This window comes from Camelus ferus, chromosome X (assembly GCF_009834535.1).
Source record: "Camelus ferus isolate YT-003-E chromosome X, BCGSAC_Cfer_1.0, whole genome shotgun sequence".
Taxonomy (NCBI): Eukaryota; Metazoa; Chordata; class Mammalia; order Artiodactyla; family Camelidae; genus Camelus; species Camelus ferus.
Genome location: NC_045732.1, coordinates 12,146,573 through 12,168,824, shown reverse-complemented (window position 1 = coordinate 12,168,824; position 22,252 = coordinate 12,146,573). Strand labels below are relative to the sequence as shown.

Genomic DNA, 22,252 nt, shown 5'->3' with positions numbered 1-22,252 from the left:
CCGCACCTCATCAGAGTCAGTTCTGACCCTCGGCGCCCGCCTGCTGTTTCTCTGCACATCTTTATGATGTAAAAACACCTTCGCTTGGGATCTGAGCTCTTTCTGGGGACAGAGCAGCCTCCCCCAGGTGGCAGGGAGAACTGCAGTGTTTCTGCAGGGTTTATTCTCCTGTTTGGTGGTCCAGGCAGCAGCCCCTCAAGGGTGCATTTTATTTCGTGGTGATTGTGTGTTACCACTTCTTCCCCGTCCCTTCCCCTTTACAACTGGGGGAACTACTCAGCCCCCCCACAAGCGGGTGACTTGACCTGACGGTGATGTTTTATTGTAACGCCAGTGAAGAGCTCCAGGGGCCGGGGACCCAGCTTTACCCGGGCGGGCGTTACCCTGGGTCTGCCTCCCGATCGCACCAGCAGAAGGGGAACGGGCCACAGCAGGGCTGGAGCCACGGCTTCCAGGTGTTGTCCGGCGTGTCCAGCTGCAGCAGAACTGGGCTGAGTGTCCGGCGATGGTCCTCCACAGCCCGGGCGACTCGCTCCATCACCTGATGGAACAAAGGCTCCGTGTCCGGCGTGAGGGCGTGGGCCTCGGAAGGGTCTCTCGAGAGGTCAAAGAGCAAAGGTGGGTCATGATGGGCTACTTTCTCCCCGGAACACGGGCAGACCCCTCTCCCGTAGCAGGCGCCGGCTCCATCCGGGTGGAATACGGGGGTCACGTAGTGGACTTTCCACACTGCTCCTCCTGGAGGAAGGACAAGCATTGAAGGGGGAGAGACAGGACACATTACTGGAGAGCACGGTGATTCACAACAAGCAGAAGCTGGAAGCAGCTCAAGTGTCCATCCAAGGATGGACGGAGAAACAGAACGGGGTCCGTGCGCACGGGGGAATACTACTCATCCAGGAAAAAGGGTGAAGCTCCGACACAGGCTACAGCATGGATGTACCTTGAACACAGGATGCTCTGTGAGAGGATGCAGACACAGAAGGACACACAGGGCATGATTCCATTTATAGGAAACGCCCAGAACAGGCAAATCCACAGGCACAGAAAGAAATTCAGGGCTAGTCAGGGGCTGCAGGAAGCAGAATGTAGAATGATTTTTTTTTTAATGGGATCGAGGCTTCCTTTTTGGGTGATGAAAATGTTTTGAAACTAGAAAGGGTGATGGTTGCAAAACACTGTGAATGTGCTAAACGTTGCTCAATTTTACACTTGAAAAGTGTGCATTTTAGGATATGGGAATAGTACAGATGGAATGCGTGTGTCCCCCTCCCCCAGTTTTATATGTGGAAGCCCTGACCTCCAATGTGATGGGTTTAGGAAGTAGAGACTTTGGTAGATAATTAGAATTAATGAGATCACCAGAGTGAAAAAAACTTAAAGGGAGAAATCTATAATATGTAACTTTAAAAAAGCAAAGATGTAGCAATAAAAAATCATCCCTAAGCGTCAATGCTTCTAGATTGAGCTGTGCAATTGAAAGTCTTAAGAAAAAGTCTTTAAAGGGGGAGGGGGAGGATATAGGGCAGTGGTTAAGGTTCAATCCCCAGTACCTCCATTAAAATAAATAAATACTTAATTACTCTCCCACAAATTTTTTGAAAAGTCATAAAAGGAGAAACCTATAATATTTAATTTAAAAAATGTAGCAAGAAAAAAATCATCCCAGATTATAACACTATGGAAAAGGATGGACAGGAAAGAGATGGAGATTAAAAAAAAAAAATCTATGGTAACTTTCTGAAATAAAAGGGATTCCAAGACTAAGTCTTTCAGTCTTGATCCAGAAAACTGGAGACATCCAGAGACTGCTTTTGAGGAAGGAAGAAAAAAGAGTAACGATAAAAAAAATGAGGAAACAAAGGGATGGAAACCTTCCCAAACCCTGGAAGAAAGGTATGTGAGGCAAATTCAGAAAAGGGATAAACTGTCACGCCAAGGCAGAGTAACAGGGAGGGAAACAGAAATGAAGAGAAAAGACTCAAAAAGGGGAAACTTTAATCCGAAGACCAAGGAGAAGTAGAAATCAAGTATTTATAAAATTTAAAATTACAAGGAGAGGGTATAGCTCAGTGGCAGGAAGCATGTTTACCATGCATGAGGTCCTGGGTTCAATCCCCAGTACCTCCACTGAAAAAAGAATGTAATTACTCCCCCTCAAAGTTAAAAATACAATTATGTAAATCCAAGAGCTGCATTTTAGAAAATGATTCATAGAAACAGAAAACCTCTGGTACCTCCACTTGGGCGGTGATGGGGAATCCAGGCATAAATGTGGAGGCAATTAAAATACAGAGAAATTACCCATAAGAGAATAAAACACTTCATGAAATGAATACTTTTTAACTAAGAAGTGGAGAGACATAACACATTGCAGTTGGGGAAAACTCAAGATTGTAAAGATATCACTTCCCCACCCCTACCACACTCATTTATACACTGAAGGTGATGACAATTGGTGTTCCTCTGGAATTAAGAATGACTTTACAGTTCTTTGGAAAAAGACTCTTGGGGCAAAATATGCCTGGAAAAGTTTGAGATGTGAAAGTTATGCAGCAAGCAGATTGTTGCTTATATTACAAAGCTGTTATTACAACAAATATGAGCTGGTGGCATTCAGTTAAGGTGGTGAAGACACGTGCAAACCAAATCTAGGTGAAGAGAACAGACTGCAAAGCTTAGAGCCAGGTGGGAAGCCCCGTGTTTGTGCAAGAGAGTCTGTGTGTGTATGTGTGTGTGTGCGCATGCACGTGGGATGATAAAAGTTGCACGTGATAAAAGTGGTCCTTCCCATCACAGGGGGGAGGCAGGAAAGTCATAGACAATCCCATAAATAATGCAAAAACCATAGGTAAGAATTCCCTTCCCGTAAGGATAGGATGAGTGACAGCCAGAAGGATGTTGCTGGCGTGAGAAGAAAAGTCTCACCAAGAAGGAAGTAAAGGAGCTCGTGCGGAAAGGAAAGGCGTCAAGAAGCAGGAGACGGAGAAGGGAAGCCACACTGTGACTCCCTCCCGCAGCCTACTCACTGTCCCGTTGGTGCCACCGGGCTGCGTGCAGAGACTGTTCGCAGTAATGCATCAGGAACTCCTGCTCCGAGTGCTGGACCGTCCCCAGGAGCAAGGGCAGCAGGTCCCGGCCGTCGATCACCCTGCGGGCGGGAGCGCAGGGGCTCAGGGAGGGGCAGATGCACGCCTTAGCAAGGAGCAGCCACCCTACCACGCGCCTGCAAACTTCACCCTTGGCTAAAAGGTCACTGAGGGTCCAGCTTGCTCGGCTGAAGGGATGGCCCACCCAGCCTACTTAGGATTGCACAGACAAGAGGGTGGGGGGCAGAGCTCGGTGCTGGAGCACATGCTTGGCGTGCACGAGCCCGGGGACGCAGTCCCCAGTGCCTCCGTTAAGGAAAAAAAGAAAAAAAGAGCTAGGAATGCAGAAATGGGCTAACATCCAGGGAAACGTGTTGGCTTTATATCGACTTGAGCTTTGAGTCATTATAGAATGTGTTGTAGTCTTCAACAAGACTTGGAATCATTTCATAAACATATATGATAAAAGAAAATTTATCTGTATATATAGTATGTACATTCAATATATGTACACACAATGTATGTCGTTACTTACAAATATATATATACAATATATACACAATATATGTGCTCTGCATATTCAATATATGCACTATATATACACAATGTATACACTTTATATTCAATATATGTACACGCTCTGCATATTCTATATACCATATATGCACAATGTATACACTGTATATACAATATATATACAACATATGCTCTTTGTATATTCAATACGTATATTATATATACACATATAAACACACTATATACATATACATTAGATATACCATATAAATGCATACCAGATATACATACCATATACCATATATCGTATGTCTACATGCATCAGATGGTCTATATGCACACCATATAGATACATGATATATAGCATATATATACACCATGTGTAGACAGAATATATATATAATTTCACTTGCAAATATGTGTATTCTTATGCACATACAGACATATGTATATGTTTACATATGTCTGTGTTTATGAGCATGTATATATCTATATACACACATATATATAAATAAAACCAAGCTACAGTATAAGGCTGAATTTATCTTACCTTCCAGTAAAACACATTTGCAGTGTACATGACAGAGAGATTTTTACTTTTAAAACAAATGAGCTGTTATAAATTAATTTTAAGAACTAGCAGGCAATTAGGACAAAGAAATCAACCAGAGGCATGGTATTCAACCTAAGCGAAGAGGACACAGGAAAATGTGAGCTAAAGAAAGGTGTGGAATAGTCAGCTTCTCCGGGGATATAGCGATGGAAACTACAACACGCACATGTATGTGTATGTGTAGACGCACATCTGTGTCATGTATCTACATAATAAATAAATCACATGTGTAACTTAAATTGATTTTACTTCCATTATTTTTATGGTAATCTCACAGATGGCCAGGAGCAACTCCTAGGGAACCGCTTGACAAAATGTACCAAGAGAGTTACCTGTCAAATGGCCACACATTTTGACGCAGGAATTTAATTTCTCTGGATTTTTACTAAGAAGATAATTATGACAAGCAGTCAACGGACAAAGCAGGAATTTTAAATAAAAAAGAACAAGGCTTAAGTCTACCTTACGAAGATGGTTGAAAGGGTACTGTGAAACCATTAAAAATTTTTGTCCACGTGCAAAGATTTCTAAACAGAAGTCGGTATGTACATCGATAGCTGTATACTTAGATATATTTATATAAATAAACATAAAATATTTCTAAATACATATAATAGATAGCTCTCATATAACTTAACTGTACCCTTGTGTATGATATCAAGATTATGAAATAACTTTGGTTTCTTTCAATTTCCCTGCATTTTCTATAATTTTTAGAGCAAGAGAAATTGGAATCATAAAAAAGTCCCTGCCATGCTCCATCCAAAGGAATTTCTTGTGGTGGATGAACGGGGAGTAAATTCATGGCTGGAATTTCAGTGACAATTGTCCCTATGCCCCAATGGCTCCACTTAACAATCAGGTTAAGGGAAGGACATTTTGTGCATAAAATGAAGCCGACGCTTCATTCCAGGTGGTATCGATGGGGCGCTTTTTCCAGAGACCGATCTCATGGATGCCTTATGCCAAGCGAGAGGGACAGAGACACTCCACATACGTGCTGTTGCCTCTATGCAAAACTGAGCTGCCTTCTTCTGTACCTGTCCTGGGGCACCTGGCCGCCCCCCAGCTGGACCACGGTGGGGAAGACGTCCATCAGGCTGGTGGGCTCGTGGACCACTCGGCCGGCCGGCAGCACCCCGGGCCACCGGAAGATCCCCGGGACGCGGATCCCGCCTTCCCAGCCGCCCATGCCTTTGCCACCTGGGTTGGGACACGAACAGAAAACAAGGTGACTGAAGATCACAAGTGTTGCTTTCCTGGGTCATTTAAACTTTCTGCTTGTTTTCAATCTGTCTTTCTCTCCCTATCTCTTCCTTTTAATTGCATGCTGACATTTAGTTCCTTCTTGGCACTGGTTAGACTTTATTTTCCTTATTAATCTGGGTGGTGGTGGTCTACCACATGGGCATCAGGATGTGGATGTCTTTGGGGACATTCTTCTTCTTCTTTTTTAAAGTCATTTAATGCATTTATTTTTAGATTTTTCAGGGTGAATTTTTTCCTGAAATTTTTGCTTGAGAATTGTTTAAATGGACCCACATTCCAAAAAGCATAGTAAAAGAAAACAAATTGATATTTTAAATAAAGAAATTTGCTTTTCTATTCATGCAGCTACTTAGACTATGGAAGAATAACGTGACGAAGCAAATATTTAATTTGCATAGTTATATATTCGCTTTTATGTATGTAACAGGCTGCTGGATGTTAAATATGTATATGAGCATCAGTGTAAATAAATTTTTCACACTGAATAAAAAATTATTGGGAGTTTGAGATTTGCAAATGTTAATCACTATATATAAAAACAGAAAAAAATACAAAATTTGTTTTGTATAGCACAGGGAACTATGTTCAGTATCTTGTAATAACCTTAATGAAAAAAATATGAAATGAATATATGTATATATATGCATGAGTGGGACACTGTGCTGTACACCAGAAATTGATACACTGTAATAGACTATACTTCAATAAAAAAAAAATTAAGTTCTGTAGGTGAAAAGAAGAAGTATGCCAGGTTTGGCTTTTTTTTTTTTGGCAGCATGTTTTAGAATATTTGTGGTATATCAAATAATGATGTTCTTATAATCAGTAGAATCGTAGTTTGGAGATAATGTGGCCACCCTGGGTGTCCATCCTCCTTGAATGCATTGCCTGAATGTAAAAATTCAAACCTGAGTCCATCACTTGATGAATGGGTAAACAGAAAACGGTCCAGCCACATGGGGGAATATTACTCAGTCAGGAAAAGGAGTAAAGCTCTGACACATGCTACACATGGATGGACCTTGAACACAGGATGCTCCATGACAGAAGCAGACACAGAAGGACACACAGGGTTATGTGTTATATTTACAGGAAATGTTTAGAATAAGGAAGTAGAGAGAGATAAAAGTAAGTTAGCAGCTGGGCACAGGAGGAAATAAGAAATGATTGCAGATAGGTTCTGGATTTCTTTTAGAGGTGATGAAAATGTGTGGTTAGATTGTGGTGCTGGTTGCACAATTCTGAGAAGGCCAAAAATCACTGAACTATGCAAAAGAAAAAAAAAATCAAATCTGATCATGACAAATTATAATTTCTGTCCTGAATAGAAAAGCAAAGTTCCTGGGTAGCAGTATTTTCTGTTTATCTTCAGGTGGACGGCCCCATTCCAGAGGAAGGGTTGGGAATTATCGGGATGAGATAAAGACCACAGATAAGGATCTGGGCATGGCTCATCCTTACCTTTATATATCCCATTCCAGCCGCCATATTGGTGGTTTTCAAACTGAGCCTCTAAGGACCCCCCATGATCCGATGTAAAGTAAACAAGGGTGCTGTTGGCCAGTCCTTCTGCGTCCAAAGTATCAAGTATCTGCCCTGCAAAGAATAGATGCATTTGAGCCAGACAAAATAGAAAACGCTCTTAAACTACATCATTCAGCATGTGCTTTAGCATTCTGGGGTGCTTCAAGAGAACGACTCTTTAGTATTACAGCATCATGGCAGCGAGCACTTATATAATTGTGGAATTCTAAGCATCCTCGATTTAAGATTGAAATACATCTTTATACATGTCCTGCCCTGTTTCCAAAAAGCTTTAGAAAAGCTGGAAAGGTATGTGCTCCATAGGACAAAATAATAACAATGTAAAAGTTTGGCAAAAGAAGCTTACAGAGAAAAAAGGATAGGCGGGTCTAGGAAGGAGGCTGATAATGGCATTGGAAATGTATGTACAGCAGTGAAGCATGGTCTTCAATGGTGATTCCGTTTCTTAGAGTTAAAAACACATGCACCCCCATGTTCACAGCAGCACTGTTTATAATTGTCAAGACATGGAAGCAACCTAAATGTCCATCAACAGATGACTGGATAAAGAAGATGTGGTGTATTTACACAATGGAATACTACTCACCCATAAAAAAGAATGAAATATTGCCATTTGCAGCAACATGGATGGACCTGGAGGTTGTCATACTAAACGAAGTAAGTCAGAGAGAGACAAATATCGTCAACCACTCCCCCAGCTTCTTTTTGGTAACTATTTTCATGGAATATCAACCCAAGTGTCTATTGATGGATGACTGGATAAATATATTCAACAAAATATGACTCAGCCTAGAGGAAGAAGGACATCCTGTCATTGGCAGCGACATGGATAGCCCTTGAGGGCATTATGCTTAGTGCAACAAGTCAGATGGAGAAAAGTAAACACTGCGTGATCTCACTTACAGGTGGAATCTAAAAAAAAATAAATTGACACAAGTAAACTTATTTACAAAACAGAAACAGACTTAACACAGAAAGCAAACTTAGTTACCAAAGGGGAGAGTGGGAAGGGATACATTAGGAGTTTAGGATTAGCAGATACACACTACTGTATATAAACTAGATAAAGAACAAGGACCTACTGTACAGCACAGGGAACTGTATTCAATATCCTGTAATAAACCCTAATGGAAAAGAATATGAAATCATATATATATGAGTTAGTTTGCTGTACACCTGAAACGAATACAAAATTGTAAAACAACTATACTTCAATTTTTGAAAAGTTACAAACTTAAAAGAAACAAATTATTTCCTTGGGGTTAGGCCTTGCTTTTTTTTTTTTTTTTTTTTTTAATACAGTCTGACCATGTCTGAATTTTAGTTGGTGTGTTAGAGCACTTACGTTCAACACAGTTATCCATATGGTTAGCTTTAAATCAACTGTATTGCCCTTGGTTTTTGCTTGTGTGTGTGTGTGTGTGTGTGTGTGTTTCAATGTGTTCCATCTGTTCTTTGGCCATTTCTTCCTCTTAAGTTGCTTTTTTTCAGACAAGGATTTTTAAATTTGTACCGCTATTGATTTTTCTATCCCTTCATGAGTAGATTTTATTTTTTTGAACAGTGTTGGGTTTACAGATAACCATTGGAGAGCCAATACGGATGCACTGTTATCAACTAAAGTCTTCAGTTTGCATTAGGATTCAGTCTTTGGGTTGTACATTCTGTGGCTTTTCATAAAGACACGCAAAACGTCTCGTATCTGCCATTGTTGTCACATGGAAGAGTTTCACTGCCTTAATGAATTCCTGAACTCCACCCACCTACATTATTAAGTGATTTTAATTTAAAAAGTATCATATGAGGGGAGGGTATAGCTTAGTGGTAGAGTGTGTGCTTAGCGTGCCCGAGGTCCTGGCTTCAATCCCCAGTACCGCCACTGAAATAAATAAAATAAATAAACCTAATTACTTGCCTAATAATAATAATAATAATAATAATAATAATAATAATAATAATAATGTATCACACAAAAACTAAAAAAAAAGTATTATACAGTTGCTTGAGTTTTAAGTTGGGACGTAGAAAAAAGGAAGACATTGGAAAGAGTCATTAAATGTCTCTCATAAAAAGCTCCTTATCCGGATGAACTTCCAGGTTCTTTTTGTACCGTAAAATTTCATTCTTTATCATTCAGCAAGTATTTGATCACATACATTTGCACATTTATTCCTTTAAGATTTTTTTTTCTCAAATTATGGCACTGTGAATCTCACTTTAAGCCCTCAGACTGTGACATCACATAAAACAGCCTACATTTCCCATGGATTCTTCATCTTCTCCACCCAAGGACCCTTAGAAGCAAAGGTGAGTGGATTTGTCTTAGAGGGAGAGTGGCCATGCCCTCTGGGGATGTGAGGTGACTTGAATCATTGCACAAGCATGTTCCAAGTTCTCACATCCCGCGTTTTAGTCCATGACGACGCCGTGAAAATATTTTTAAGGTATGTTTCCCCCTCTGTGATGACAATCTCTGCAGCCCATCACCACACAAACCACGGGTGCCAAGCCCTCATCCGAGAAGCAGGGAAGTACCATCTTGTGTGACCACTGACTCACTCAAGAAACGTTCACTTTTTGTTACACCCGGCACCGTTCTAAACCCAGGGAACGCAGCTGGAGAAGACAGCGAGGCGGTCCCAACCCACAGGGGTTTTACCCTCTCCTGGGGGGAAACAGAAAATCAACCCACCTGAAAAAGAGAAATAGAACAACACGGAGCAAAGAGGACCTTTGACGTTCAAGGAGATGCCTCGCCTATCGGTCATCTTATTAGTCCCCTCTGCTCAGTCTTTATCTCCCTTCCTCCTGCTGTTTCTGGAGCAGGAACCATCGTGGTCGCACCTGGAACTGGTACGTACCCACCATCCAGTCCATCTCTTCCACGTTGTCTCCGTACAGCCCGTGGCGGCTCCTCCCTCGGAAGTTCTCGGTGGTGATCAGAGGCGTGTGAACGTGCAGGAAGGACACGAAGAGGAGGAAAGGTCCTTGCTTGTTTCTGAAAACAGATGCAACGTATTGGAGTTGTCTTGGAGGGGAAGCCAGAGACTGCGGTCCTGGACACGGTTAATACAAAGCTCCATCTCCACACCCTTCGTTACATACGTGTCTTTGCTGCTGTTCCCACCAGAAACAGATGCGTAAAACCCCTGTTCAGCGGGAGAATGTTCCTGTGTTTGAGAAGCTTCAGACTCATGACTTCTGTCTTCTAAAGTCTATTAAAGATTCCAGACTGATTTGATACATTTTTTTTTCCCTCCCTGGATTATCATTTTCAAACTACGTACTTCGGACAACTGAAAGTAAGACAGCATACTGGGATGCTGTCTGGTCTGGCTTTTTTTTTCATTCTGTTGTTTCAGTATACTTCTCCACCGCCATCTTAGCGTCAATAACACAGATTTGAACATTCAGTTTTCTTTACCACTGCTCTTAAACAGTGGAGTTTAGGGCATGAAATAGTTATGAAAAAACCATATTTTTTTTTCATAAATGATTATGAATTTCATTTGGACCCTCCCTCGTCTTGGCGATGCCCCATCTCCCTCGCTCTCTGCCAGATCTTCAAGGTCTAAACCTTATCCTCAACGTACAGAAGCACAGCTGAATTTTCTTACGCTGAGTTAAGAGGCATCAGACTCACCTGTCTTAGTCTGAAAGGTGATTATCCGCTTCATAGTTGAGCCATATTAGGCAATTCCGTCCAGAACGCTCTCAGAACGTTCCAGGACATGATCACAGCCTCATCCCCACCAGGTAAGTTGGGGTTTGACTGTGTCACCCCCTCCAGTGGGACACCCCTGGGGAGCGTGGGACTGGCTCTGTTCGCTGTTAGCTTTTCATCGTGTCTCTCTTGGCCTGACCTGCTAAGTCCCCTCATCACTGCCACTCAGATTTACACCTAGGCTGGCATGAGCAAGACGACAGCTTAGTCCTGATGGCAGAGCTTCAGAAATGCTCAGAACTGCGGGGAGGGTGTAGCTCAGTGGTAGAGTTCATGCCTAGTGGGCACAGGGTCCTGGGTTCAACCCCCACTACCTCCACTAAAAAATTTAAACCAATAAATAAAACGAATTACCTCCCCTGATCAAAAGAACTTTTTTAAAAGAGACAAAAAACATTTAGAATTTACTGCAACGCGTCTTCCGGTGACTCAGCTGTCTACGTAAAGCTTGTGGTGATCAGGGGGTGCTCATAGAACCAGACTGGCTCTGAAATAGGAGGGGACAGCAATACATTTCAAACGGCCCATCACTGGTCTCAGTGGATCGAGCTGGGTGAACGTCAACCCTGCCCCCTTTTACCAAAACACGTCTCTCCGAGCCAGGAGCGTTTCACGCCTCCAATACCCATCACAGCGGAGTCTTCCAGCACATCGTCCCCACGCAGCGAAGCGCTGGGACGCAGCCGGCCTCGGACACTCACCTGCGGACGAAGGCCGAGACCTCCCGCAGCATCAGCGCCGCCGTCCGCTGGAAGCGCATCGGCTGCTGCGCGACGCTGCGGTTGCGCATGAGGAGGCAGTCCGCGTGCACAATCAGGGCGCCCAGGCAGCGCGACGCGGCGCCGAGCCCGGCGGCCGCGGCGGCGGCGGCCCAGGCGGCCGGGGCCCAGGAGCGCGCGGTCAGGCCGCCCAGCCTCCCGGCCGCGAGCGCGAGCGCGGCGGCGGCGGCGGCGAAGGCGCGGGCGCCCAGGCGCAGCGGGCGCTCCAGGGCCGCGCGCTTCTCCGACAGCTCCCAGCGCGCGCAGTCGCCCATCAGGGACAACGGCGTTCCGTAGAAATGGTCAAAGCCGTGCTTGAGCGGGTGGTGGCAGTGGTCGCTGGGGGACTCGCAGTTGAGCCCCAGATGCCACTTTCCTGAAAGGCAGAAAGGAGGCAGGCGTGACCGCCGGCGGCCGGACGGCACTGGGTGAGCGGGTGTGGCGTGCTGGCGATGCCCCGGAATGTTCCAGGCACCCTGCTGGGTGCTGGGCTGGGGTGGGGGCCGTGTTCGCTGTTATTTGCACCGCACCCTGGCCTCATTGTTTCAGGGGAATGAGGCCCTGTGTGGTAGCTCTATTTCCTGTGCTGTTGTAGCCGATTTCCATAACTGGGTTGCTCCGAGCTACAGAAATGCATCCTCTCCCCGTCCTGGAGACCCGATGTCTCCGATCAAGGTGTGAGCAACCCAGTGCTCCCTCCAGAGACTCCAGGGGAGGGTCCTCCCTGCCTCTTCCAGCTTCTGGGGGCTCCAGGCGTCCCTGGGTTTTCAGCCACATCAGTGCATCCTCTGCCTGCATGATCACCTACCTCTTCTTTGCAGTCAAATCGCTCACTGTCTCCCTCTTGAAAGGACCCTTGTCCTGGCACATCAGGAAACCTGGGTAACCCATCCCTCCCTCTCAAGATCTTCCACTTAACCACGTCTGCCAAAATCCCCCCCCCCCTTTTTTCCCCCATAGAAGCTCATATTTGCAGTTTTCCAGTGTTTAGGACTATTCAGTCCACGACAGCTGTTTTTGCAAAGGGCTATGGGAGAGCCAGAATCAAGGCGGAGAGGGAGTGGCCAGATCACCCTAGAGAAGTCCATCTGACGTAACCAGCATGACCAGGGGGCTTCCTGACTTTAGAATTGTGCCTCCCTTTGCTAATTCAGTCTCGTCCTAGTCAGGGTCGGGGTGGGTGATGGGGTTTACGGAGCCCGGTTTTCAAGGTCAGTCAGGGGGACATGCTTAGACTGCCTGCTGTGGATAAAGAAACTCTCCATGTGTCTTCTCAGCTGCCCGATGGTGACCGTCAACCAGAAAACCTCCTGTGGTTTCCCGAGGAATATCTGGGAATCTACTGGTTTCTCTATTCGAAGAGCTGCAGAGCTAGCCATGGTCTCTGTCATCAATTCACGATATGGTTAACAGAATTATCGCCACACCACGATGATGATAGTGACAACTTGGTCCCCTGTCAAGAAAGCGTCACCCCGAAATTGATTCCATTCTCTACGCAACATGGTTTGTTGAGGTTCAGAAGCATAAGCGTGCTATTTGTAGAAGCAGAGAGGGAGGCTCTGATCTATGCAGTCACATTTCTACACAGGGAATATGGGGGAAAAAACAGCATTATGGAACTTTTTTTTGGTAATTTGGTAAAATTAGACAACATTTTCTTTTTTAAAAAAAATCGTGATGCCTCACCAAATTATATGAAATGTCAAATATTTCATTAAACTGAAATTTCCTGGGTTGTTTTTTTTTGGTGGGGGGGAGGTAATTCAGATTATTTATTTATTATTTATTTGATGGAGGGAGTAGGGATGGAACCCGGGACCTCGTGCATGCGAAGCATGCACTCCACCATTGAGCTAGACCCTCCCCTCCTTGAACTGATACTTCCTGAGCATCTATTTTGCAACCTGGGTAGCAATGTCATTCCGGCGTGCATAGGGCTTTCTGTCTGGTGGGAAATCCCACTGTGTCCCAACTATTCATTTCCAAGCTTTTTGGTTGGACATAACCTTTAGTTGAATATAAAAGTAACGTGCTTAATACTTACTAAACAGCAAGTGTATACTGTATAGCACAGGGAAGTCTATTCAATGTCTTGTAGGAACTTACGGTGAAAAAGAATATGAAAACAAATATATGTATGTTCATGTGTGACTGGAGCACTGTGCTGTGCACCAGAAATTGACACAGCATTGTAAACTGACTCTACTTCAATAAAAAATATATATATAACAAATGTACGTACCTATGAGTCCAGTGGCATAGCCTTTATCTTTCAATATTTTTGCAAAAGTCGTCTCATTTGCAGGAAGGCCCCCAGAGACTCCCGTCCACTGAAGAACACGGTAACCGTTGCTGGAAACCATACCTTTGATCAATTAATTTCAAAGAAATGTTACAATCAAGCATCAATTGGTATCATCATCTTTATCTTTTTGTTTTTGATGTTTTGCTTTTTTTACGCTGACTTCTATTCCAGTCTCCACATAGCTAGACATCACATAAACAGCCAATATCCCATATGGTTTTTTTCCTGTGACATTTTGTATTAAGCATTTTTCATAATGTTAATCTTCAAAACCATCATTTCAATAAGTGAATTTTTCTCATGTATCGATTAATCCGATGCTTGACATTCAAACTTGTCTGCACATTGGAATCATGAGGGAAGCTTCAAAATATATTGACATCTGGTTATCACCCCAGAGATTGTGATTTTGGTTGGTCTGGGGTGGAATTTGGGATTTGGGACAGTTGAAAGACTCCCCCCAGATGACTGTAGTGTGCTGAAAAACTTTACCCTGAGCTTGATCTATCCAGGACCTCGTCCCCAAGCATTTCAAAATGTGGATTCAGTATTTTTATAGAGCTCTGCCGTGTACCATTGAGAACCAAGAACTTAGAAGACGCTCTTTGCCTCCTGGACCTTTCTGATGAATGCAACTCAGTCTGATTTGAGAGGCCCCATCTGGCTCAGAGAGTGACTACACGGTGTGGGAACTTGGAGAGCTCAGAGACGTCCCAAAACTTCGAGAATGCATCTGGTGCCAGAAAGCCAGGTGAACGCTAAATAGGTCTTCCCTGAGAGGGTGTCAGAGAACCATGTATACAAGGGTCAGTGAAGGTCAGTAGGTTGTCCAGCTTGACCAGGCTACAGTCTCCAGTTATTCCAACACGAGTCCACCAGTCTAGGTGGTGCTGTGAAAGCCTTCTGTAGGTGTAGTTAGCACCTACAATCAACCGGCTGGAACTAAAGAAGGTGACCCCTGTTAAGGTGGGTGGGCCTTGTCTAATCAGGTGGCGACCTTAAGCCTTTTGTAGGTGTAGTTAGCACCTACAATCAACCGGCTGGAACTAAAGAAGGTGACCCCTCTTAAGGTGGGTGGGCCTCGTCTAATCAGGTGGCGACCTTAGGCACAAACACTGATGTTTCCAGACACCGAAGAAATTCTGCAACATCACATCCTGCCTGAGCCTCCAGTCTACTTCCTGCCCTAAGGATTCTGGACCAGCCAAGACCCCACCATCACAGGAGCCGATTCCTTAAAATAAATCTCTTTGCAGGGAAAGAGAGAGACGGTAGATCACCAATAAATAAACTCATTCAGAGGGTTCAGAAGGTTTGTGGTGGTTGTTGTCAGTGGAAGTACTGAAGATTGAACCTGGGACCTCTGCCAAACTAGGTCACTCTTTGAACTCATTCAGAGGGCTCAGTTCTGTCACTTGGGGCCACAGAGAGCAAAGGAAATTCCTTTTCCACGGGGTGGGCAGAGATTTGCATACAACCTTTGGAGATCCCCCGGTTTCCTCTCCATCAGATTAGACATATTTGGTTACTTAAACTTTTGCACAACCAGGCTCCAAATACTGCTCATTATGTCTTAACATCTCTTATACATCCCTAGGCGTTGACAAGCTTGCCCCCGTGGGGCACATCCTGCTGGCCACCTGTTTTCACACCCTCTCTGAGTGAAGAATGGTTTTGTACTTTTTTTTTTAACAGTGGCAAAAAAAATTAAAAGTCGTATATTTCATAGCATATGGAATTATATGCCATTTACATTATTAGTGCCCATCATGACTTCAAGCTGACGGTAAACGTACGGGGGACTTGGACCTGTCTCCTCCTTGGACCTAAGCACACTTTCTTAGTTAAAGAGAACTTCGCACACTAACTTAGCTAACGTTCAAAAGAGCGTGCTCGTGCCCGGCGTGTGGCTGGACAGAAGAGAGGACCGACCTGAGCGCAGAGGGTACCTCCCCGTCAGGAACGCAGCCCTGCTCGGGGTGCACACGGAAGCGGCAGCGAGGTGCTGCCTGAGCACCACTCCGTCCTCGGCCAGGCGGTCAATGTTTGGAGTCCTGCGAAGGGAAGGGGTGAACAGTAACCATTTCATTCCTCGGCAAATGCACGCGCGGGTTTACCCCACAAGCAAGATGACAGCACGCTGTAGGCGGTGCCTGAGGGTGGGGGTCAGACCCAGCCTCGTGTCTGGGTCTTAAGGACCACAATCACTTGTGATGGGGTGAGTTTATCCTACGATAGATGAACTAGGAACGGCAGACGGGCACGTCCTGGCTTGGGCTGGGCAGGCCACGGACCGGTCTGTAGCACAGGGAGCCCTGAAATCGTGCGTGAGTGGGCGGATGTGTCTTGATGGATGGAGGTTGGAGAGCGAGGTAAACTTGATGTTATTCGTCTTTGGCTTACAGGCAATAGTGATGATTTAAAAAAAAAAAAACATCGTCTACTGTAGACTGTGCTGATGGAGGTCATATTTAAAAGTGCGGTGATGAGTTGTATGTAGGATTCATTTGGGCTGGGGTTGGTGCAGGTGTGGGGGAGAAAGGTGCTCAAAGACGTGACGTGTGTGCAGGATTCTACAAAGTCTGCATTGCATAAACCAAGGGCTGGACGCATTATCAGTGGCCTCTGCACCGGGGGCCCTCTGTCCCTTGCCTTATGGTGGTGTTCCCGTAGCAGCCGACGTCTCCAATGCCGAGATCGTCCGCCATCAGAAGAAGGATGCTCGGACGGGAGCCAAACAAATCTCTGCCAGCCGAGGGCTTCGCAGCGAGAAGCACTCCGATGGCCACGGCCAGCCAGCTCCTGAAACACAAGGTGTCACAGAGGGCTTCACGCTGCCGTCCGTTTCGTTGACACTACTTCTGTAAGCCGGGGGTTACTATCTGAGGGGGACTCGGATATTATCAGCCCATTTCAGAAGAGTCTGAATACATCTCTTCGACATTTTTTTGTCTTTAATTAAAACAACTCATACTTTTATGGACGCCATCGCGAGCACGCACACGGACAACAGCACAGTGGTGTTCCGATCCCCCGGGTCATGAAATAAAGATGGAATCTGAGTCCGCAAAGCAATTCTGCATTGTGGGCTTCCAGGAAAACCAGACGCCCGGCCCATGGGAGGGCTTGATGCACGGCTGGACTGGGAAGCGTGGAATGGAATTCCTCCTGAAGCTGCCTGGGGTGCCTCCCAGGTCGGGGCGCACGGAACACATACATTAAGCGTGAGCCCCACGCCTGATCAGCAAGAGACATGATCAACCACTCACTGAGAAACAGCCGTTTGTTATCAATGCATCTGAGAAAGGGACGGGAAGAAACAGGCAAGCATAGAGGATTCGGCATCGCACATAATCCGATCTTACCAGGACTGTTCTGGTTGCAGCATGTCCTCTCTCCTTCAGTTCCCTGTAAGAAAGAAAGAGGCTGATGCCAACGTAGGTAGCAGAAATTCAAGTAATTCGGTAAGTCAGTGTGTAAGTCTGCAATGAAAAAGGGCCCCCAAATCGTCACAAAACCGGTAGGCAAGGCTCATAAAGGAGCGTGCGTCCCGACTGGAAAGGCTTTAAAAACGCTCAACCCTGCCTTAAGAATGTAGAACACGGACTTTGTTAGCTGGAACGTGGGTTGGAGGATGATCGGTTTTCTGCCAACGGGGGGAAGATACCTCCCTCCTGAAGGGAATGTTCCTCAAGGCTTGAAAGGCCCTGACGCATTCCAGATCCAGGCGTGGCTGCTGGAAGCCATGTGTGACCCTGACGGATCCTGAATCTCGTAACAGCCAGCCAGTAAGCAGAGCCACGTTCCAGCTGAAGGTTCTGGAATTCGTGGACCTCCCGGAGGTCACGGTGCGTGCAGCTCTTACTTGCACAAGCTCTGGATGAATTCGAGATGTGTTCCACCTGGAGGAAGCTGTGAACGCCCTCAAGACGGCCCTTGGATGGAAGGAAGCCAGTCTGCAAACAACGTACCTGGGACCAGGATGTAGAAGGTAGCCTGTGGCCAGAGCTGGAGTGAGTCTCTCCTGGTTGGATGTCTGCTCCAGCTCGATGAGGAAAAACCGGCTGGTCTTAGGTCTCTGCTTTAACTGCTCAGTCCTAATGAAAAAAAAAAAAAAAAAGAATATAGAACATGTCTTTATCCAGAGCCAGATGATAAGCATTTGGGGTTTTCTGCTATGACTGTGGCTCTTACCGCTATGACCTCACTCTGGCCTGTGGTGTGGACGTGACCCTGGAGCGCACACCGGTGACGTCGACCCTGGCTGTCCTCCAGTAAAACCTGATTTCCAAAAACAGGCGAGAGTTTATTGAACGGACCAGAGATTCTACTTCCCTGATACAGAAGGTAAATGTCTAAAAGAAGATGTAAAATTAAGTAATAAAATATTGATATGAAATATCTCCAAAACATATTTAAAAAAAAATTTTTAATGATGGTCAATACACCTAATGAAATTGACCATCTTAACCTTTTTTCGATGTACAGATCATTGTTATCACGTCCACTCACACTGTCACGCGCCCATCCCCACCGTCCATCCCCATTTCTTTTTTTTTTTTTAAATTTTGTTTTGAGGGAGGTAATTAGGTTGGTTTATTTATTTACTTGATGGAGGGACTGGGGATTGAACCCAGGACCTCGTGCATGCTAAGCATGTGCTCTAGCAATTGAGCTACACCCTCCCCCAAACCCACACTTCTGCTTTCTGTCTCTATGAATTTCTGATGACACCAGGGACCTCATACAAGTAGAATCATGCAGTCTTTCTCCTTCTGTGTCTGTCTTATTTCACTTAGTGAAGTGTCCTCAAGTCTCATCCATGTTGTAGCCTGTGTCAGAACTCCCTTCCTTTTTCATGGCTAAATAATATTCCACGATATGGATGGACCTAATTCTGTGTATATCCAATACATATATTTTTTATCCTCATGTATTTTATTTATTTATTATTTTTTAAAATATATTTTTTAATTCATGTCTAGTCAGTTAACACAATGTTGTGACAATTTCTGGCATACAGCACAATGCTTCAGTCACACAGGAACATACATATATTTGTTTTAATATGCTTTTTCACCATCAGTTACTACAAGATATTGAATATGGCTCCCTGTGCTCTACAGTATAAACTTCTTGTTTGTTTATTTTATGGCTAGTAGTTAGTATCTGCAAATCTCAAGCTCCCAATTTACCCCTTCCCACCATGGTAACTATAAGTTTATCCCATATATTTTAAATGGAAAAAAAAAAAAAGAGGCAGGAGACAGTGCGTGCTGCGCTCCTATGTGTGCAAAACAGTAAGAGGAGGTGGAGAAAGGACATGTCTGTTTGCTTGTCTACAGAATGACCTGGTGACAACAGCTGCTTCCTGCACAACAGGGACAGCCTTTTCCCCTGTGGTAAGAGGCTCAGACCTCTGGTTCACGTTCTAACTCTGTGTCCCCTGGAGACTCAGCAAAGGTAGTGTGTCCCTGGGCACCTGGACAATTAGCCCTCCTGAGTCTCACCGTGTCCCGTCAGAGCTGCTCCCTGGGAAAGCACAGGCTGGCTCCCCGCTGCCTGGCTGCACACCCAAGGGCACGGACCGCTGTGTGGAGGCCCTGTCCTCGTCCCGCTGAGCCAGCCTGGTGTTTGTGGGTCCTTCTCTGCACGTCAGCCCTTGGCCACAAGGCAGAGGACAGGTTCTTTCCAGGCTCCCTGGCCAGCTCAGGGTATGTGCCATGCCACCGCCAGCTGTATGCTCCTCAGCGCAAGGGCAGGGCGATGCACCTGTGGTGGCCAGGTAGCCATGTGTGCGGTTGGGATGGGGCTTGGGCAGCAAAAAAACCCCATGGGACAGGTTCATTCGATCCCCTATATGCGGTCAATGCCTCCGTAGGAGGGACATTTTCACTTGGGACCAAGGCCGAGGGTCTCCCTCACTCGTGGTGAGACCTGCCGTGACAGAGCAAGGTCTGGAACCAAGGTCCAGGCTGTTCCGTTACTTTATACACTTTGAGGAGGCATCTTAGCAAGGTGTGAGCTGCCCAGGTCGGTGCCTGCTCTTTGCTTCTGGTGGGCTGTGGACGGGGGGTGACGGTGATTGTGGCCGTTCACTCTTTGTATCACCCGAAGCCCCGAGTTTGCATGAAGGCTCAATCTGGATGTTGAACATCCCACAAATGGACAAGGTGTAATGACATGACATGTACCTCTCGTGAGAGTGTCATCCAGGGCCCCCAAAATCTTCCATGCATCACCTGTTCATTCCTCCCCAGCCCGAGCCCCCGACAGCCACTGGTCCTTTCACTGTCTCCATAGCTTTTTTTTCCAGATTGTCGCGGTTGGAATCCCACAGGACGCATACTGTCGGCGAAACCACTCACTGATGGCGGGACGGAACACTGGGCAGGGGGAGAGGGGGGCAGGCTTTGCACACCTGACCTGCTGTAACAGCGAGCCACGGAGGCAGGCTGCAAATGCTTGCTTTTCATGCAGTTGTCAAGCACCTGCCCTTAGTTTGGTCCATGGTGCAATTTTTGGCTACAAGTTACCACCTCCTGGGAGGTCTATAGGAGCATTTTTTTGAAAGATATATTTAGATATGAAATGGTACACATTTATAATACTATAATATACATTTATAATATAATAATATACATTTGTAATATAATATTCATTTATAATATAATAATATACATTAATATAATTACATTTATAATATATTTATAGTATACTTATAAATATACATTGATAATATTAATAATGTACATTTATAATATGTATACATAAAAATATATAACCCACAGTATACATGTATTATATAAAAATGTATAATTTGGTGTAAAATAGATACAATTTTTTGCTTTGTATCTATTTTAATCTTTTTTTTTTTTCTTCCAGAAAAAGCAGATTACGGGCTTCTTCTGACTCTTCTGGGGAATGTGACTCCTTGTATTTGTCCCACCTGAGTGAGCAGATTCTTTATATAAGCCATGCAGTCAAGGTCGCATGATCAGATGAGGTTTAGTTTTATCCCGTCTCTGCCTTCCCTCTTAAGTGATGTGCTCTGTAAATTTAGCTACACCCAAGGCGCGTCTTTTTCTGTTGCAATGAAAGGCAGCATCTTATCCCTTCAAACACTGCCTGATTTTCTTCCTATTGGCTCCTTGCTGCCAGAGAAAACTTGTGGTAAGAAAGATACCAAGCAAGCGTAGCGGGTTGGGGGGTGGTTCCCAGGGGGGTGGAAGGGTGGGGCAATGGGAAGATGTGTAAGGGTGCAAACTTGCCACCCGGAGATGAAGACGTTCTGCAGAGCTAACGCACAACACGGGTGATTACTGCTGTGACATGAGTGTCAAAGCTGCTAAGAGACGAGATCTTAGCTGTTCGCAACACACACACACACACACACACACACACACAAAACACAATGGCAATTATGTGACATGCGACTGGTGTTAGGTCACCCTAGTGTAGCAATCATGCTGCAACATAGAAATGCATCAAACCGACACTCTGTACACCTCAAACTTTCACAAGGTTACCTGCTAATTATTATCCCAAGTTTTAAAAAGATACAGAAAAAGAGGAAGAAAGAGTTTCGAGGGAGAATGGCACCTAAGTGAGCCTTTGATTCTCTTCCAGGGGAGAGAGATCTGCCCCCCCCCCCCCCCCGCGGACCCCGTCTCCAGCTCCTGGCTGCCCTCCAGAGCGCGGGCAGTAGGCCCGATTCGTCCACGACTCTCGGGCTCTGTTCCCAGACCCAGTTCACTGTTTGATCTCTGCATCTCTTGAACTTCCTGTCCGCACACTGCAAAATCTCTTAGCATCTAGAGTAACTCTATTTCCCCCTCTTTCTCTAGTTCGTTTAAATTCTGCATTTCTTTTAGAAATCACCTGAGGCAAAATCTGTCAAGGATATCTTTGCTTTCCTTTTTTTTTTTTTTTTTTTTTTTAAAGAAAATTGCCTCTAAACCGTGTCCAGATGCCACAGCGTGCCAGGCAGCGTGCGTGCCCAGGACGGCCGCCCAGGGTCACCGGCCAGCCTGCAGCTGACGCCCCAGCAGCTCAAGAGAAGCGGGTTACCTGAGTGGTGCGCTCGGGCCAGGCCGGCGGCGGGTCGGCGAGTGGCTGCTCGCACAGGGGCCGGCCCTCTCGGTCCTCGGCCCGGGAGCCACGGCCCTTGCTCTGAGCAGCAGCCCTCAGTCCGGTCCACGCATGTGCAGGCTGATTCACTCCTCAGAGCGACAGGAGTTGTGCAGAACCCAAGTTAGGCTGCTCGGAGCAGGGGAGGGAAGTGCCCGGCGTCTGCTGTCCGCCCTTTTCGGGTTTCTACAGAGGACCTTCTGTTCTCACTTACAAAACGTATCACTTGCTGGGGGCGGGGGAGGAGGGGGACCCGACAGCTCTTACTACAAACAGTGACTCCTTCATTCTCAAGTGGGC

At 45.5% G+C, this 22,252-nt stretch overlaps 1 protein-coding gene and 1 long non-coding RNA gene across 2 annotated transcripts; both read right to left on the bottom strand.

Annotated features, from left to right (window-relative positions):
* Positions 1-296: 296 nt before the first annotated feature.
* On the bottom strand, positions 297-22,122 carry ARSL (arylsulfatase L). The gene is made up of 13 exons (XM_032475522.1): positions 21,893-22,122; positions 18,017-18,103; positions 17,794-17,919; positions 17,188-17,230; positions 16,475-16,624; positions 15,755-15,876; positions 13,760-13,882; positions 11,458-11,890; positions 9,894-10,030; positions 6,949-7,083; positions 5,259-5,421; positions 3,030-3,151; positions 297-738 (listed from the first exon to the last, which is right to left on the bottom strand). The coding sequence occupies exons 4-13, from the start codon at positions 17,208-17,210 to the stop codon at positions 380-382; spliced, it is 1,767 nt and encodes a 588-aa protein (XP_032331413.1). The 5' UTR covers positions 17,211-17,230; positions 17,794-17,919; positions 18,017-18,103; positions 21,893-22,122; the 3' UTR covers positions 297-379.
* Positions 8,306-9,845, bottom strand: LOC116662155. The gene is made up of 2 exons (XR_004318137.1): positions 9,725-9,845; positions 8,306-8,911 (listed from the first exon to the last, which is right to left on the bottom strand). It is a non-coding gene; the product is annotated as an uncharacterized LOC116662155 (long non-coding RNA).
* Positions 22,123-22,252: the final 130 nt, after the last annotated feature.

What these genes read in the sequence shown, in the direction of transcription:
- ARSL (XM_032475522.1), bottom strand. Translation starts at nt 17,210, where the DNA reads ATGCTGCAACCAGAACAGTCCTG. An exon ending in GAGGTACCCTCTGCGCTCAG is followed by an intron (nt 13,883 to 15,754) that starts GTCGGTCCTCTC and finishes AATTGATCAAAG; the next exon opens with GTATGGTTTCCAGCAACGGT. An exon ending in CCGGTGGCACCAACGGGACA is followed by an intron (nt 739 to 3,029) that starts GTGAGTAGGCTG and finishes TCCTTCCTCCAG; the next exon opens with GAGGAGCAGTGTGGAAAGTC.